Here is a 17,193-nt window from a genome sequence, read left to right as displayed (position 1 = left end):
TTGCTCGAGCTCGACAAAATAAAAATATTGGCGGTCACACAGGGTGTTCGATTTTTTCTGGGCGGATCCCAACTGTGTCTTTTTAAATGGCAACCTATATTTTTTATCGCTTTTTCGGTTTCTTCATAGAAAATAAAATAAACTTTATGTATATCTGCACTTCGAAAATATTGACGGTTTTCGAGATATCTAGCATGACAGGTTTTTTTTTCCAATATTCGTCACTCAGAATATTTGAAATTATAAAGTGGTGCCAAGTCCAGTTGAAATTTTTTTTTGGTCGAATATTCTACATTGGTAACTCTCTCAAACGATATATCTGAAATCGACCTGTGATATACAGGGTATGAAAAACCGCTTGCCAAATATTGTAAATGAAAATTTGCAAAATCTTCCTTATATTAAATGGAACACCCTGTATATTGATCCATAAGAAGCGCCAACGAAACCTCTACAAATTTCATTAAGTATTCCCTATGGCTAAGTTCAATAGTTTTTCTTAAATGAGCATTTCTTTCGAAAAATGGTCATTTTTTCAAAGCGAAATCCATTTGACTAAGATATAAATTTAAAATAGCTACATCTGAACAGAATATAAACAAATAAAACCAATCAATGTATTGGAATAAGTACTAAACTGATTTGAGCTTTATTGGAATGACGATACTATTATTCCGACGTGTAGCACATTTATAGGGATAAGTAGTCGATTCATTTTTGTTTTCATACTGTACAACAGTAATATTCATAAAAAACAGCTGTCTGGGATCAAATATTCCGAATTATGAATAAAGTAGAGTAGTCGTAACCTTTCTGTAGCATACAACTGATAAATCTCTTCTGCATAACCTCGAGAATGTAGATGAGTTTTCGACATTCCACCCCAATCAGTTATACCATATCTCAGATGGGGCTCAAATAAACTCTTATATAACATAATTTTCTGTTTTTGATTGAGTATCTTTGCTATCCGTTTTAATTTGTAAAGTATGCAACGTAATTTTTTAACTAGATATATGATCTGTGTTGGTCCCATCTGAGATTGCTGTCTAAAATGATTCCAAGACATTTTATTTTCTTTGTGGGTTTGACGACTTTCATATTGGAGATTTTGATGTCATATTCTGGTAGAGAGTTGTCATAACTACTGAATGGTAATAGGTTTCCTCAAAGTTAATGGATAAGAGCCTGTGGTCGAACCACAACTTGATTTGATGAAGGTCATGTTCTAATTTGTTTCAAATTGAACCAGTTTTTGTTTTCGCAAAACAACACAATATCATCAGCAAAACTCAGAATGATCTCCACCTACAGAAATGAAATAATGGTTGAAACTATTTGCTATTTGAACCGGGTCCTTGACGAGTTCATTATTTTTTGTTTTTATCAAGTGTAGGTGTAGGATCTTGGTCAGTTAATATTTCGTTTGCAGTTTGCCACTTTTTTTTTGAATCATTACCCCAATTTTTAATACGATTCCTATAGTACCTATTCATTTTTTGTTTCCCTAATTAGCTTATCTAATATTTTCTTATGAGCCTGATATTCTTCATGTAAAACGGTATTATTTGGATTTTTTCTAAGTTTTCAATACATGCTATTTTTTGTTTACAGAATTAATCAAGCATCCAGTTATCCATTTCTTTCGCATTCTTTTTTTGTTGTTCAGTTTGATGTACCTCGTACATTCTTCTAAATTAGTTTTTATGATATCAATGAACTCGTTCACTTCACGATTAAGATTGTTGCAATGAAAAATACCACTCCAGTCAGCACTCTGCATTTGAACTCTGAACTTTTTTTCATCTACTTTCCTATCGTATTTGATATCATTTTGAACATTATTCTCGTGAGTTATGACAATTTGTGCTATAGTTGTGAAATGGTCTGTAACACATAATTTAAAGTAATTGGTAGGATTGTGTCATAGTCATGATTTTTTTTATAAAAATTTGGTCCAAACATGTATTGAGAATTTTATTTGTACCCTCGTCGGTATATTAATCGCGGATATATATCCGTATTCACTCTTAGTGTGATTCTCATGAATCAGGGGCTTTTTACTGGTTTGCAGCCAAAAACAACTGAAAAAATATCATCTGAAATAAACCCAATCCATTATTGAAAGCATATATCCATAGCAAATTCTTTGAATTATTCACCATCTCTGGAAATAGAATAACAAAAATAATTTTGGACTTGTAAAATAAGAAACTCCCCACGGTGGTATGCCATTTCAATCAAAATATTTTATAATTTCCCGTGAAAAGTATTGAACATTTTGGCTCAGATTCGAGCAACTCAGATTTGTTTTACCGTGCACTTGGCTCAGGAATCAAGAAATTGTTCTGTTCTAGCAGTATATATCGTCGTTGACAAAACGAAGAGGCGTATCTCAAAAATTGGCGGATTTGAGTTACGACCGGCAATGTTGCTATTTATAAGTATTTTTTCCTATGACAAACAGGCGTATCTCTATTGATATATATATATATATATATATATATATATATATATATATATATATATATATATATATATATATATATATATATATATATATATATATATATATATATATATATATAGACAGTGGGCGTAACTCAAATTAATAATTACAGAACACGACAAACAGGCGGAAATGGACTTACGCCCGTTTGTCGTATTACACTATATGAAGGAAAAAGTTACGCCCGTTCCGTCATCTGTTTATTGACAACATAACCTCAAATGAAAACGCTACTTGTTGCTTACCGAATCGGGCATGTGTTCATTCGTGATTTTTAGTATTCTGTGGATAGTGTTTCATTACTAAGGTATGTTATTATTGTTACTACTGTGCATCAATATTACTTATTCGGTTTTTATTACAGATTAACTATCAAAAATCGTCAGTTCAAAATAAAGTGGTGGTTGTTAATTTTTAATAGCCTCTTGGTAGCTTCTCTTTAGTAAGGTATGCTATTATTATTACTATGGTACATTATTATTACTTATTAAGCTTTAATTTCAGATTAAACATTAAAAATAGTCAGCATGGATGTTGTCGTAAAATGGAATGACGGTACTGAAAATATTGTTTTGTCGAATCAAATTCAGTTGGTAAATAGATCTGATTCGTTAAAGAAGGGGGCAAAAGTTAAAATGTATTAGAAACCAGAGAAGAAGTGGTACTTTGGTGTAGTGATTGAATTCAAAAATGAATGTTATTCTAGCAGCGATAGTGAATAGGATATTCCCTTAAAAATGCTACGTAAGGATTCCCATAGTATCAGCGAAGACGATATCCCTCTTCAGCTTTGAAAGCAAAAATTTGCCTCAACAGCAGCTTGCCAAATAAGTACACCCGTAATGATAATGGATAAACTAGATATTAATAATGCACCCAATATCCAGGCAGATCAAACAAATGTGACAGGTCTTCAAACTATCCAAATAAATCAATTTGAAGAGCATACCAGTGACAAACTTGATGTTAGTGATAGTGAGGAACCGCCTATATTCCAAGATAATTCGGATGACGATCCAACATATATTCAAACATGCGAATTAGAGCTTTGTAAGAAAGAAGTTTTCAGTGCATATCCAAATTATTCGAAGTTATTATGCTGGAATCATTTTTCTAACGACGAGTCTTGCGACTGTGGCGGCGTTGTACCCAAGATCAGTGCACCGAAAAAAATTGACGACGTTCCAAAAAACTACTGTGTGGAAGGAAATCCTTGTGAAAACGAAACAGATCTAGTTTTGAAAAAGAAGGAAAACACAAAAATAGCTGCTACGAAAAAGCGAAATTTGGGTGAAAACTACGTTAGTTCCAAAAGTAAAAAAGTAATGCCGGCAAAGAAAGTTTTGAGAGCTAGGTGCAACGGTATTACTTGTTCAAAAGTAGGGAAAAAATGTGTGCTGTTTACAGAAGAGGACAGAACAAACATATTAAATGATTTTTACGGTACTGCGTCCATGCAGCTACAAAGAGAATATATTGCTCGTTTTGTAAAGCGTTTGAATACCAAGCAAAAAACAATAATCGACCAAGATTCAAGGCGACATAAAAGTAACTTTTATTTTTTACCAAAAGATGATTTACAGATAGCCGTATGCAAGAAAATGTTTTTGAGTACTTTGGGAATTTCAGAAAAGGTAATGCGCACATCTTCAACTAAGGTTGGGCAAACAGGAGTTATTGAAAAAGATGGAAGGGGAGGCAGGCCAGTAAATTTGAAAGACAAGGACGAAGAAATTAAAAATTCAATACTGGAACACATAAAGAAATTTCCGAGAATGGAGTCGCACTACTGCAGACAAAGTTCCACTCGTGAATACTTGCATGCAGACCTTACTGTCAGGAAAATTATGATATGTTTATCAATGAACATGGAGGTGGTAAAGATAACCAACGCAGCTACTCTCTTTATATTAATGTGTTTGAGAGTTTAAGATTATCTTTTCGCCATCCTAAAAAAGACCAGTGTGGCCTATGTTTTACATACAGACAGGGCATCATTGAAAAAAAAGCAGAATTAGAACAAAGTTACCGACAGCACATAGCAGAAAAAGAAAAGGTTCGTGAAATAAAAAAGGAAGCGAAAGCCAATCCTGACAGCTTAAAGGTATGTGCTGTTTTTAATTTGCAGCAGGTTATTATTACCAATTACTAATGAAAGCAAACTCTTTTATCGTCGAAGACTGGCAAACTATAACTTCACTATCTATGAAGTTAAAACTAAACACTGCCACTGTTATCTATGGAACGAAGGACTGAGTAAACGTGGCTCGAGCGAAATTTCAACATGTTTATATTTATACCTAAAACAAATCGACTCCAAGGGTATAACTACTGTCTCTTTATTTTCCGATGGATGTAGTGGACAGAATAAAAATTCCATCGTCGGTGCGATGCTTTTGTATGCAGTTGCCACTTTAAAAAATATACAGTCCATCTCCTTAAGATTTTTTGAAGCATACCACGACCAGAGTGAGGGAGATTCGGCTCATAGTACAATAGATCATGCTATTAAAAAATCTGGAGACTTGTTTGTACCGTCTCAGTTAGCACCAGTCCTAAAACTGGTAAGAAGAAAAAATCCATATGTTGTGCATTCTTTAACTTCGACAGACAGACAAATACTAGCGGTTAGAAAGGATGATGAAGGAGGTATAATTGATTGGAAACAAATACATGAGGTCATGGTTCAGAAAGGTACCAACGATAAGATTTATTTTAAGAATAGTCATCTGCAGAATAACTACCGATATATAACTTTGAAACAAACTGCAAGAAACAATATCAAATCTGAGCCACCCTGCCTCAATCAATTGCAAAATATGCCAAAATATCAATTGCAAAATACAATGACTTGAGGACACTGTGTAGTGGAACAACTCCCATCATTAAACTACCAGAACATGTTTCTTTTTACGAGCAGTTGCCACACTAACGTTTTTGTATACGAATTTGTACTGTTTTTTTCAAACATGTTAGTTAATTTTGTTTAATTTTTGTTTAAGTTTAGTAAAATAAGAAAAAAATATATTTGCTTCTTTGTTGAGTTAAATACATTGTTACATTTCCTTAGTTTTAGTTACTTTAACCTGTTGGCATTTGTTTTTCTGAAATAAACGTTAATTTTATTAATTTTTGGTAGAAATATTGTATATCAACTTAAAGCAGCTTCAAAAATTTTAAATAAAGGGTATTTTCATCATCTTTATGAATTTTGATAAAAGGCGTAACTAAGTTTTGTGCTTTTAATAAATTATTTTCGAATAAGACGAAAGGGCGTATCTCTTCTAAGGGCAGTTTCATCCCTTTTGGTGAAACCAGAAATATTAAGGTTTTACTCTCATCATATATTGGCATTGAAGCAATATTTTTTGTTATTAGTATTCTCAAAGCGGTTTTTAAAGTAGGCAAAAACAGGTGGAAGTTAATAAAAATCTTTAAGCTGCAATTACTCAAAATTTGAAATTTTGAGATACGCCTCTTCGTTTTGTTAACTTCGATATCCAGGATTGGCACATTACAGAGCATTTATACATCCGTTGAAGTATGTTATCAAACAATTGTTAGATAAGAGCAAGGATGACCTATCCTTGAACAACAAAATCAATAAAAAATGCTTGGCGAGGTTATTGATTGATTGTTACCTCAACTGGGACAAACATATTGAGTTTCTTTGCACTGAAATGGTTAAAACGATATATGCTCTGAAAATTGCTAAAAATTAACATTTTATCGCTCCCACTTTCCGACAGTGCGATATAAAGAGCATTTTAGGGCCGTGATATTTCATATATTTCTTCAAGTTTGAGGTCATGAAGTAATTTTGTTTGCAATAATTCGAATTTTTTTGCCATCAACATTTTTCATTTCTACATATTATTGACAATTTACTTCTTGTTCAGAGCCACTATCATTGATTTATTTCTTTTCTAGGCGGTAACAAAACAATAACAGAAAAAAAAATAGATATCCAAACCGAAAAAAGCATATCTCTTGATGACCTCTAAGAAACTCAGAATTATTTGAACAATGTTGAAAACACAGTAAAAACTCTATTCTCATTATAACCTAAGAGAACTGATTTCCGCTGACGACTTAGAAAACCCAAAATGTTGAAATTGCAGTTTTAAGAGTTTAATCTAAAGTGAATTAAATTTTTCAGGCCACAAGTTCCCGACAAAAGTGTTAAAAACATCTTCGAATTATTAACAGCTCTATCATACTCCCAAATAGATAGGAGAGATTTATAATGTTTCAGAAAAGTTGAATAAATTATTTGATCATCGTGGAAATTATATTGAAATCAAATTAATTAATTTAGAAAGAAATTATTTTTATCATTTTAAAATCTAATATTTTATTAATAGATAGCTCTAACTGTCGCATAACATAAACTTTTTTGAAATTGTGTATCTGATGTTTCAAAACAAAAATCCGTTTGAATAAATCTTAAGGTATACATTTCTTGCTGTTGAAACGTAATAAATGATGGTAAGTTCGCATCACACCATTCGATAACTTTTAAGAGGTTCCTTTTCCCAAATGATTTTGTAACGTATTCATTATTGTATCACAGTAAAGATGTGTTGTCTGCAAAAATTGAGTAATTGTTCCTTCTTCATTAGTCGAATTCAGTATCAATTGTGTTAGGATACATGTTAGATTCAGTTGATTTCATCAAAAATTCTACTAATAATAATACATTAGAATTGTTTACTTAATAACTGCAGAATGCACCACCAAAAATAAGTATCATCGTCGTTTTACATTATAACATTCACTAATGAAAAGGCAACTTCTTATAAAGGTGAGTTCCTTGGGAATATGTGATTTTAAAAATACTCATACCTTTTGCAAGTGCCAAGTAAGCTGAAGCTCCAACTGAAATAATGAGGTGTTTTTCCACTGAGGGGCTTGCAAGACAAAACCAACATTTACTTTGATCGAATTCAATTCTGGGTTTCTTATTATTTTTTTTAGTACTTTTACTTGCATTGTCTGAGGCATTCATATCATAAAAATACTGACTGGGCCCTGAATATTTCCTTTTGCTGTTGAAAACTGAAATAGAAAGTGATGTTACTGAAAACTTAAAAACTAAATGTAACTACAGACACCTGATGTTTTACTGAAATGTCAACTAACTTTTACTTTCCAAATCATAGAAATTGAAGGGACAAAGTGTCTCGTCTACTGTCTTCTGTAATAGTTCACTCAGTTTCATTTTGTCTAGTGGTGTCAGACTCAGTGCATATATCCATTTTTGTTTATTTGCATTACTGACCCTTGCCAGTGCTATGAATCGAGAAACAGTTTCCATGGTAACATCATGATCTCCCAAATTCGGACATCTGAAAGGTGGCCTTTCATAAAATACGCCTTCGATGCCACTGATAATGTACCTCGGTTTGAGTTTCATACACAGATAACTAGGTAGATCACTGGTGGCTTTCACTGATAATGAAACCTTCAATGAAATAATTTAAAATTACCAATAAACAACATGGCATCAAAGTAAAACAGTTCAGAAAAAATATGACATTCCAAAATTAATAACAATAACTCAATTATTAACACTTTGAGTGCCCCTATCTAGAATATGTGCCATGAGAATTATTTGTATGAATCTCTTGGCTCTCACAGATCAACGTCCAAACTACCAAAAAAAACTCTCCTCAACAGGAAGACTCAACAATTTGTCTCTGGTTTGGATAGCGGGCTACTCTGGCCTGCAAGATGATTGCTTACTCCCTTGCAAGGGAGCAAGCGGTTCCATTAGAACAGAACCTGTCAGTGGCACTGCTCTAGGCTTTTCCACACTGAATACCAAACTTCCCTAACTGGAAAATGATAAAACAACAGAGCACATCAGCCCAAGCACAGTCGCTTGCGCTGCCTGCAGACCAAATCAGGTTTTTAGCAAGTGGAAGAGTTTTACATTTACCATCTAACCTGAAAGATCATTCACAAAATAATCTAATTTTGTTTATTTCAATTTGGTTTGGAGTTTGCTTTTATAAAACAAGAAAAAATGAATGAGAATCTACCTGGAGGTTCAAAGCCTTAAAGGCAAAAATACAATAAAAATTCTACAAATGTAACATTCAGCAATACTGAAAGTATATAACTTACATTGCAAATACTCTGAAAATAAAATCAGTTTATATGCATTTCATACACAAGTGGAAATAATAAAAAAACCTGTTCCCTCACTACAATAGGAAAAAAAACAACAAAAAGGGGCAAAATTGCTCTCAAGTTTTGTGATATTATTATTATTCATAGGATTTCTGTACGAGTCATGAAAAATAAAAAAAATATTATTTTGTATAGCAAATAGAGAAAACACAATCCGGACTGGTAGGCTGTGGTCAAATGGAATTTGAAGAATAGAACTTGTACTACTTGGTACAAGTTCCATTCAAACATGGCATTCCAGCCCGGGTTTTGTTTTCTCTGAAAGTCAAATATTACATTATTTGTGTAAATTCGAAATGTAAGCAAGATATTTGACATAAAAAATAATAAATAGATACATTGCCATTCACTACAGTCAAGATATTAAAATTTTCAATTTTCACAAAGAAGAAAGCAATCCAAAAGGTTTATTTCAAATCTTTGTATTTGATATTATTACCTCTTTTGAATCCTCGGCAATAATATTAGATGGCCACTGAGATGACAGCAAAATATCTACACCTCTGAACGAAGGGTTTCCTTTGAGGCACACATCACAAAGTTCAGAAACTTCTTTTTCAGAATAAGTCCATGGTCCAACAGAGTCGGTCCCTGATAATCCACTTATATAAGCTATTTTGAGACCCTTGCTGTCTGTGTACACCCCACGTTTACCTAAATTTTTAATTGATTTTTGAATTGATTGAAATTAGGGAGTTTTATGAGAGTATATGGAGCAATTTATGAAGATATAATGAAAATGTACTATTTTCATTATATACTGGGTGAATACAAAGAAAGAAAGAAAGAATATACTATACACATATACTCATCCACAATATCTTGTCAATATTCTTCATGTAATATAATGTATTTTGAAATCAATATTTCAAAGTGGGTTTTTTAAAAACTCGTGCATCCAGTAAAATATTTTTCCCTTACAGGGTATTTTCTGATAATAGCAGTGAAGTGATTGTAGCATTCATTGCCTTTTATACAGATATAATTTCCATCCAATAATCTAATCAGATGTGGATAACTATATATAGACGACATCTTCATTATCTGACCCCACAGAAAACGAGAATTGAACCGTTTTGTTACTTACCTGAACAACGCCCACCCCCGCATCCAGTTCACCACCGAGATGGAGGAGAACTAGCAACTACCATTCCTAAACCTGCCGATAACAAGAAACCCAACCGATAGTCTGGGTTACACACTAATAACTCGCTGTTTTGGTGTTTACGGAAGACCAAGACGCTGCCTTTCGTCAAAGGTGTTACCGACAAAATCGGGAAAATACTGATGAGACGAAATATCCGGGCTATCTATAAATCACATTCAACAGTGTCACGATTACTATCCAGACGAAAAGACAGAATATCGCTCAAAAACCAGGGGGTCTGCAGTATTACATGCAGCAACTGCGATCAACAAAATATCTGCCAGACCAACTGAAGGATATCTGTTAGGACCCAGGAGCACAAAAAAATCTTTGAAAACAAAGAAAAAATCTTTGAAAATAACACCACCTACAGACAAAATATAAGATTAATTTAGATTTCACAAAACAAATAGCCCAGATACAAAATCCGAAAATTCGTCAAATTATAGAAGCCATGGAAATCGAAAAACTAAATTAATGAGAGACATGACTCATCGAATATTCCGACAACTTTGAAATTAATAATCAGGTATGTGATGGAACCGGCCGACACTTGATGAAAATCTATAACGTATTCTTCAGGCGTACCTTCACTACAGTAAAGACACGCCTGAAGGAGCTATTGTAGCAAAACACGTTGCATTTTTGTAAAACTGTTTAATGAACATCCCACAAAGTGTTTCTTGAATATACAATAATCATGGAGTATAACCGTAAACAACCATTAATGAATAATGAGTTTGTTTTATCTGATGTAAATAACATCCCAAACACTCAGACTTCATTGGAGCAGCGAAAAGAAGTATAGGTACCGATCTCTCTGAACACAAGAGAAATTTCACAAACTACACCTAAACGATTTGATCTCCACAAACTTTATTGAAAATATATCACAACATGTTTCGCTAAACATTAGCTTTTTCAAGTGATTCCTTGGATTAATCACTTGAAAAAGCTAATGTTTAGCGAAACATGTTGTGATATATTTTCAATAAAGTTTGTGGAGATCAAATCGTTTAGGTGTAGTTTGTGAAATTACTATGGATCTTCATCAAGTAACGGCCGAATCAATCAGAGAAAAAAAAGAAAAAAAAAACAGAGAAATTGTCGCCTTAAACTAACCAACAAATCAGCTGTAGCCGAACATGCTCTCAAAGAAGGCCCTTACTTTATCTCATTCGAAGATACACAAATACTTGATTAAACTCAAAATTACTATCCAAGAATATATATATATATATATATATATTATATATATATATATATATATATATATATATATATATATATATATATATAGTTAATGGAAATCCAGAAACACAGGGATAATTTCAATAGAAAGGAAGAGGTTATCTGTGCTTAATTGTACACAAATGAGATGAATAAATCCAATTATGAGAAACGAAGCCATGCCCAAAATGATGATATAAAACCGGAGACAAATTCCAACAATGTACTTTCAGCGTTGAGAACGAGTTGAGCAATTCAACTATTACTTAATCGCCTCTAATGTAGTGGATGAAACATCAGGCATAAAAACCTACAGACCACGGCCACAAAATCCATGAAATAGCTTTGAAACACTTATCTCCGGCCGTGAAAGTTCACACTTTTTGATCAATAATTCAAGTTATTCTGAAAATGCCGGTCGGAAACCAAAAAATGTTTCAAAATGTTTTAAAACCACAGAATGAAAATACATTGCTTCATACAACAAACGTATTAATAAAAATTGTGGAATGACCTTGTATGTTCAATGTAGATATTGTTGTAAATCGTGTCCTAAAGAAAATAACGCCGGCCGCCACTGGTAGCTATAAACCAATTGTGACGTAGCGAAGAGCGCGCTCAGTTCGACAGACATTTCGCGGCTGTTCGCACCGAATCGATGGAATTCCCGGCGAATATTTTACAGACTTCGATGGAATTCCGAGGAATGTTCTAGAGCCTTCGATTGCCAGATACAAGCGCCATCATCTCGCCCATCGGGACAGTCAAGTGGATTTAAAGTGTGGTACGCGAATAATAGTTAAAATTTCAGTTCAAGTGTTTGTTGTATTTGAAGTGAAATAAAATTAAGTTTGATTATCGTTCAGTGTAGTTAATAATCGGTAAACCTAAGGGGGGAAAACGTAACAATATTATAAATAAATGAATAAATAACAAAACTGTAGATGTGCCAGAGAAGTTTTTCAACTTATATCAGGGTCTATTTATTGAAGACAGAATACAAATATTCTACTTCTTTCAAGAAATTTCCTCTGAATTAAATTACATTTCTAATTCATTTGACATATCACCCCTATTTCCCCTCAAGCAATGTTCAGGAGTGTGCAAGAGAAATTTTGACTTAAAAACCCAATAAAGTACACGAATATATTCAAACCCTAATCAATCATCCAGTGGGTAGACCCCATTGAACAACAGCCTTCTCTGTTAATTTTCTAGATATTTTTTTCATCTTGAATAATAATTCTGTTTTGGTATGCTCGAAAGACAGAACATAAAATTGAGATTAAAAGCGTTTATATTTTTATGAAAACGTTTCATTACATATTTTAAGGGCGGACATTCATAACCTACCTAAATAATAAACGTTAGGGCACAATTCAAACTCAGATTCGTCTGAAGGATACTCTCTTAAATGATCTTCCTTATTTGGCCCCAAAATATATGTGATAACGGGAACTGAAAAATATGTTGAAATAACAGTGATCTCAATCATTGAAGAATACTACCTTTCTTATCACCAGTTTTATAAGGAATGAATTCCTTATTGTTGATTCCAAAAAAATTTCCAACGCATAACAACATGTCAAAAGGTCCTGATTTTTTTATGATAGCTTCAATTCGCTTGAAAAGAGCATCAAATTTTCCTTCCACATCACCACAAACCAAACTGAAAATCAAATGAGAGGAAAAGAATGCAATTTATAAAAAATGTTGATAATGAAATCTCATCAGCCAAATAATTTCAAGAGCAATATAATCAGTAAAGTTTTCCATTATCCAACATCATTCTGAAGTTTTCAAAGAGTATTGACTATTAACGTGAAATTTTATAATAAAGGCTTAAACTAAGGGGAAGGACCTAGCGCCAAAAGTTGTTTCTAGTCATTTGGCATTCTTAATAACGGGCCAAAAAGTACACAAAAATGTTTTGGATGAATGCTTTTCAACTTATTCAATCAAACATTAACTTATTTTTCAACTGATATTTAATGGTACTAAGAATTTCACACATTTTTCTCTATACTTACATCAAATATATAATGTGAGTCAAATACTTTCTTGAACTAACAACTGATTCAACCTGAATAATAACCACGAAAATTATAGTTTTCGGCATAGAGCATGTGCTTCATAGTTTTTGAGGGTTGTCATTATAATCTGAATGAACTGAATATTATCAAAATCAAAGTAATAACATAGATCATGATGATGTTCAGGCAAAGCTGTTCTACCAGACTACGACAAATCCCTGATCCCATATTTTTGCTGTTTCATTTTAGACTCTGAAATCTGTAATTGTTACCCAAAACAGAATTTTGAAATTATTTCTCATTGTCTCATTTTTGCCAGTATTCTGAAACATCTAGTAATGAGAGATTATATAAAAAATATGCACAAGCATACAAATATGAATAGAGATTTCTCCAGAAACACATCAGAATTATATAATTTCTTTTTGAATCTTCTGAAGAAATATGCTAATGAACTCTGTTACCTTTTGACTTATCTTAAAAATGAAGTGCTTACTCCTATATTTAAAAAAGTGACTATAATAAGTATCAAATGTATACAGAAACAAGTCTCTCTAATTTGTTTAAACTCAACATGGGATTTCAGATTTTATAATTTTTCAATTTCAATAAACTTTTCAACTTGGTTTCGCTCAAAACAAGCACTAAAACTGTTGTGTATGACTTTATTGAACACATAATATTGACTTTGGATAATAAATTACAAATATTGGACTAATCATAAATTTTTCCATGGCTCTTGATTGTGTGAATCATAATCTACTCATTCTAAAAATACGAGAGGTTGCCTTCATATCTAGGACACAGGTCACAAAGAGTTAATGAAATGTTTATAGCGAGTGCACAGTAATTAATGAAATTGGCCCACAGGGATCCATACTTGGTCCACTACTATTTTTGAAATTTGAAAATGACCTGATATATTATCTTCAGTCCCTCAGGAGTACACTTTGCTGCATAAGATATAAACAGCATCACTGTTCAAAGCAAAAGTTGAAACAACAGAGACATTGTATGACAGAGTGATATGAGCCATGAAACAAGTCTATACTTTTCAACAAGAGAAATGAATATTATTATCAATTATTTGAAATTTGAATTATCTAAAATTGAAAGGGTATATTTGAATTACCTATTATGTGATGGTCATGAGAAAACTCGCATTTGACTTGCCATTTTTATTCTGCCACATGGATGACATTCTAAAATCTGAGCCTCAAAACAGACTGACTCTCATTTAAATTGTGTAGGATATTGTGTAGGAATTCTGTGAATGATATCTGATTCAATTCCATTACGAATGGAACAGTTCTAATAATTGAAGGGATTTATCAAAAGTTTGGAAGATGCCCTTGTCCGAACATCATGATCTAGGTCGTCACTTTGATTCTAATAATGTTCAGTTACTAAATTATCACGTCAAATCTTTACAAAAATGTGATCAACAGACATTTGAATATTAAATTAGTCAGCAAGTACAACAATTAATTGAGAACTGCCATGTGATAAACTGATTTTGCTGCTGATTATGGTATATAAGTGAATTGATGATCAAATTCTCGACTATTTATTTTAATTAAACAGTTTTCATTATTGATATACCTACATATTACAAATTCTAGATATTTTATGAATGTTATTGTTGCTCCAGATTATGGTATATAAGTGAATTGATGATCAAATTCTCGACTATTTATTTTAATAAACAGTTTTCATTACATTGATATACATATTACAAATTCTGGATATTTTATAAATGTTATTGTTGCTACAGCAATTTCACTATTACTCTTTTGATTCAATTTTATTTACATAATTCTAATCGTTATTAATTATAAAGGGAAAATGCATTGTCACAATGCACCAGAACCGTCAGACTTGGTCATTTCTACTAAGATATACTCTAGAGCTGAGTTTTTCAAAACAATAATATCTATAGGAAATCTGCATTGCGTCAAATACCTTTAATAAATAGAAAGAAAATAAAGCTATCTATTGAATGCAGTTTTAATAAATAGAGGTAGTTTATAGTGTTGAGTCTTTACAATTTTTACTTGTCCACAAAATGATTTATTCGGAAATGATAAAAATAATATCAAAAGGCATTATCGGAACAAATGGGCAAGTCATTATTTTTGATGATATAGTTAATGCCAAAGATTATTTTATTCAATGAACTGAATATAAAAATGTATTGAGCTACTCTCCTTATGTGGAAAGTGATACATTCTCATAAAAAACTGTCAAAGTGAGAAGTTTTTACCCAGTTTCCGAAAAAGCTCTTTGGGTGTTTCAAAATTTTTGCCAATTACTAAACTAGGAAAAATATATCAACTTACATTTTCTGTTTGTCAGTCATTTCTCTCACCAATAGTACAAAGTTCTTATCTACAACATTACTGTTATAGGTACCTTCTTCGGACAATAATTTTTTAATATTTTTATTTTTCTGAATAAAAATGATAACTTAACCCTAAATCATACAATAGAGCAATCTAAACCACGTGACCCAATATGGCGGCGTAGGGCAAACAATCTAATTATTGTCATAAGAGTATCATTGGTTTTGGTGTCGTTCGCTATTGTGGAGTGTTTTTCACATTTTTGGAGCTTTTGTGGTGTTTAAATTCAATCAAAATGGAAAGTGGACGTTGCTAAACGGTATGTTCGAAAAAATACACCATCATCTGTTTACATGTTTATCATTGTGTTACAGATATATAATGATGTTGAGATTGGTCAATGATTTAGACCCTTTCTTATTGAATGTTTCTAATCTGGATTATTCAATTGATGGTGTTCCTCCAGTTACATATGTAGATATTGCTTCGTATTTGGTTTTACCCACAGTTTTCATTCACATGTGCAGATGAAGGCATATAAAGGTTTGGAATTGTATAAATATATCGAATCTGACATCGTTGTGAAGCTGGGAACAAAGATTGAGAACAATTTATACATTTTAGTTGGACAGGTGAGTTTTTCCAAGCTAGCAGTATGCTACCTTTCTGATTTCCTAATGGCATAGTTAATTCATCGAAGAAGCGATACATGTGAAACTGTGTGTATCCACAATCAACTATACCTGTGACTTGTTATGTTTATTGTCTTCTTTGTTGATCAACAGAATGACTCAATTTTTCATTTGAAAACCCAGAGTGATTCTTACAGTAGATACTAATCTTAATAACTTATTTTCAGGTCAAGCATTCACAGAAAGCAAATGCGAAACCTTTAGATGTTTGGTGCATCATAGCAAAAGATGGAAGCGTATGTACAGCTCACTGTACTTTTATGGCCGGAGACAGTGCATATTCAGCTGCAAATACCAAGAAAGAGACAATGTCATGCACAGATACACTGTGTCCGTAAAGTATGGAACAAATTCATTTTTAGCTAAACAGGTCATTTTAAGAAATAATCCTGAAACACGTCGATTTTTTATGTTAATTTACCGTATTTTAAAATAATAATCTAATATACAGGGTGAATTACGTTCGAGTAATGACGTCACCGTCATTTTTTTTCTAATGGAACACCCCCATTTTGTCTCAATTTTTGGATTACTCTAGCTGAGCTGATTCCAAAAATGTATCACATGTTGATTCCAATTGGTACAGGGTGGACAAAAATACAGTAGTTGTGTGTGTGCTAATAAAGTAACGCTTAACATTCTTTATTAGGTAAATTAACAATATTATCAAAAATACTTATTGTCTAGCGGCAATTGGTTTAAATGTAACACCCCGTAGTTTGCTACATGTTTAGAGTAATAAAAATGAGCTGTTTCCAAACATGTTTGGTACTTGTAGTCTAGCAGACAGAATATGAAAGAAATTATTTCTTATCTACATTTATAAAAAACATAGTCCTCTAGTTTTTTGTGAAATATCATTATTTGTTTAGTAATTTATTGATGTTCAGTGACAGTTTAGTACTACAATATTTTTGGTATTCGTGAATATTCGAATGATTGCTTAGATTTAATTGGAAGTAGAAATGGTGTTAAGTGTAAAACAAAGAATTGAAATACTTATGATGATTGGGTATGGAGACAGATCGCGAACTCAGATGGAAGT

At 32.4% G+C, this 17,193-nt stretch overlaps 1 protein-coding gene across 1 annotated transcript in view; it reads right to left on the bottom strand.

Annotated features, from left to right (window-relative positions):
* Positions 1–15,619, bottom strand: part of LOC111510063 (CWF19-like protein 1) — a 19,068-nt gene extending 3,449 nt beyond the window's left edge. Inside the window, exons 1-6 of the mRNA XM_023165921.2 lie at positions 15,454–15,619; positions 12,590–12,750; positions 12,435–12,539; positions 9,144–9,358; positions 7,652–7,973; positions 7,355–7,567 (exon numbers count right to left, since the gene is read on the bottom strand). Of these exons, the coding sequence (XP_023021689.2) occupies positions 7,355–7,567; positions 7,652–7,973; positions 9,144–9,358; positions 12,435–12,539; positions 12,590–12,750; positions 15,454–15,473 (1,036 nt within the window). The 5' untranslated portion in view covers positions 15,474–15,619. The remainder of the gene's footprint in view (positions 1–7,354; positions 7,568–7,651; positions 7,974–9,143; positions 9,359–12,434; positions 12,540–12,589; positions 12,751–15,453) is intronic.
* Positions 15,620–17,193: the final 1,574 nt, after the last annotated feature.

This window comes from Leptinotarsa decemlineata, unplaced genomic scaffold (genome assembly GCF_025532065.1).
Source record: "Leptinotarsa decemlineata unplaced genomic scaffold, Ldec_3_MD MMD2_tig00003798_RagTag_RagTag, whole genome shotgun sequence".
NCBI lineage: Eukaryota > Metazoa > Arthropoda > Insecta > Coleoptera > Chrysomelidae > Leptinotarsa > Leptinotarsa decemlineata.
The sequence above is the reverse complement of the archived record's forward strand: the minus strand, read 5'-3'. Positions and strand labels throughout refer to the sequence as shown.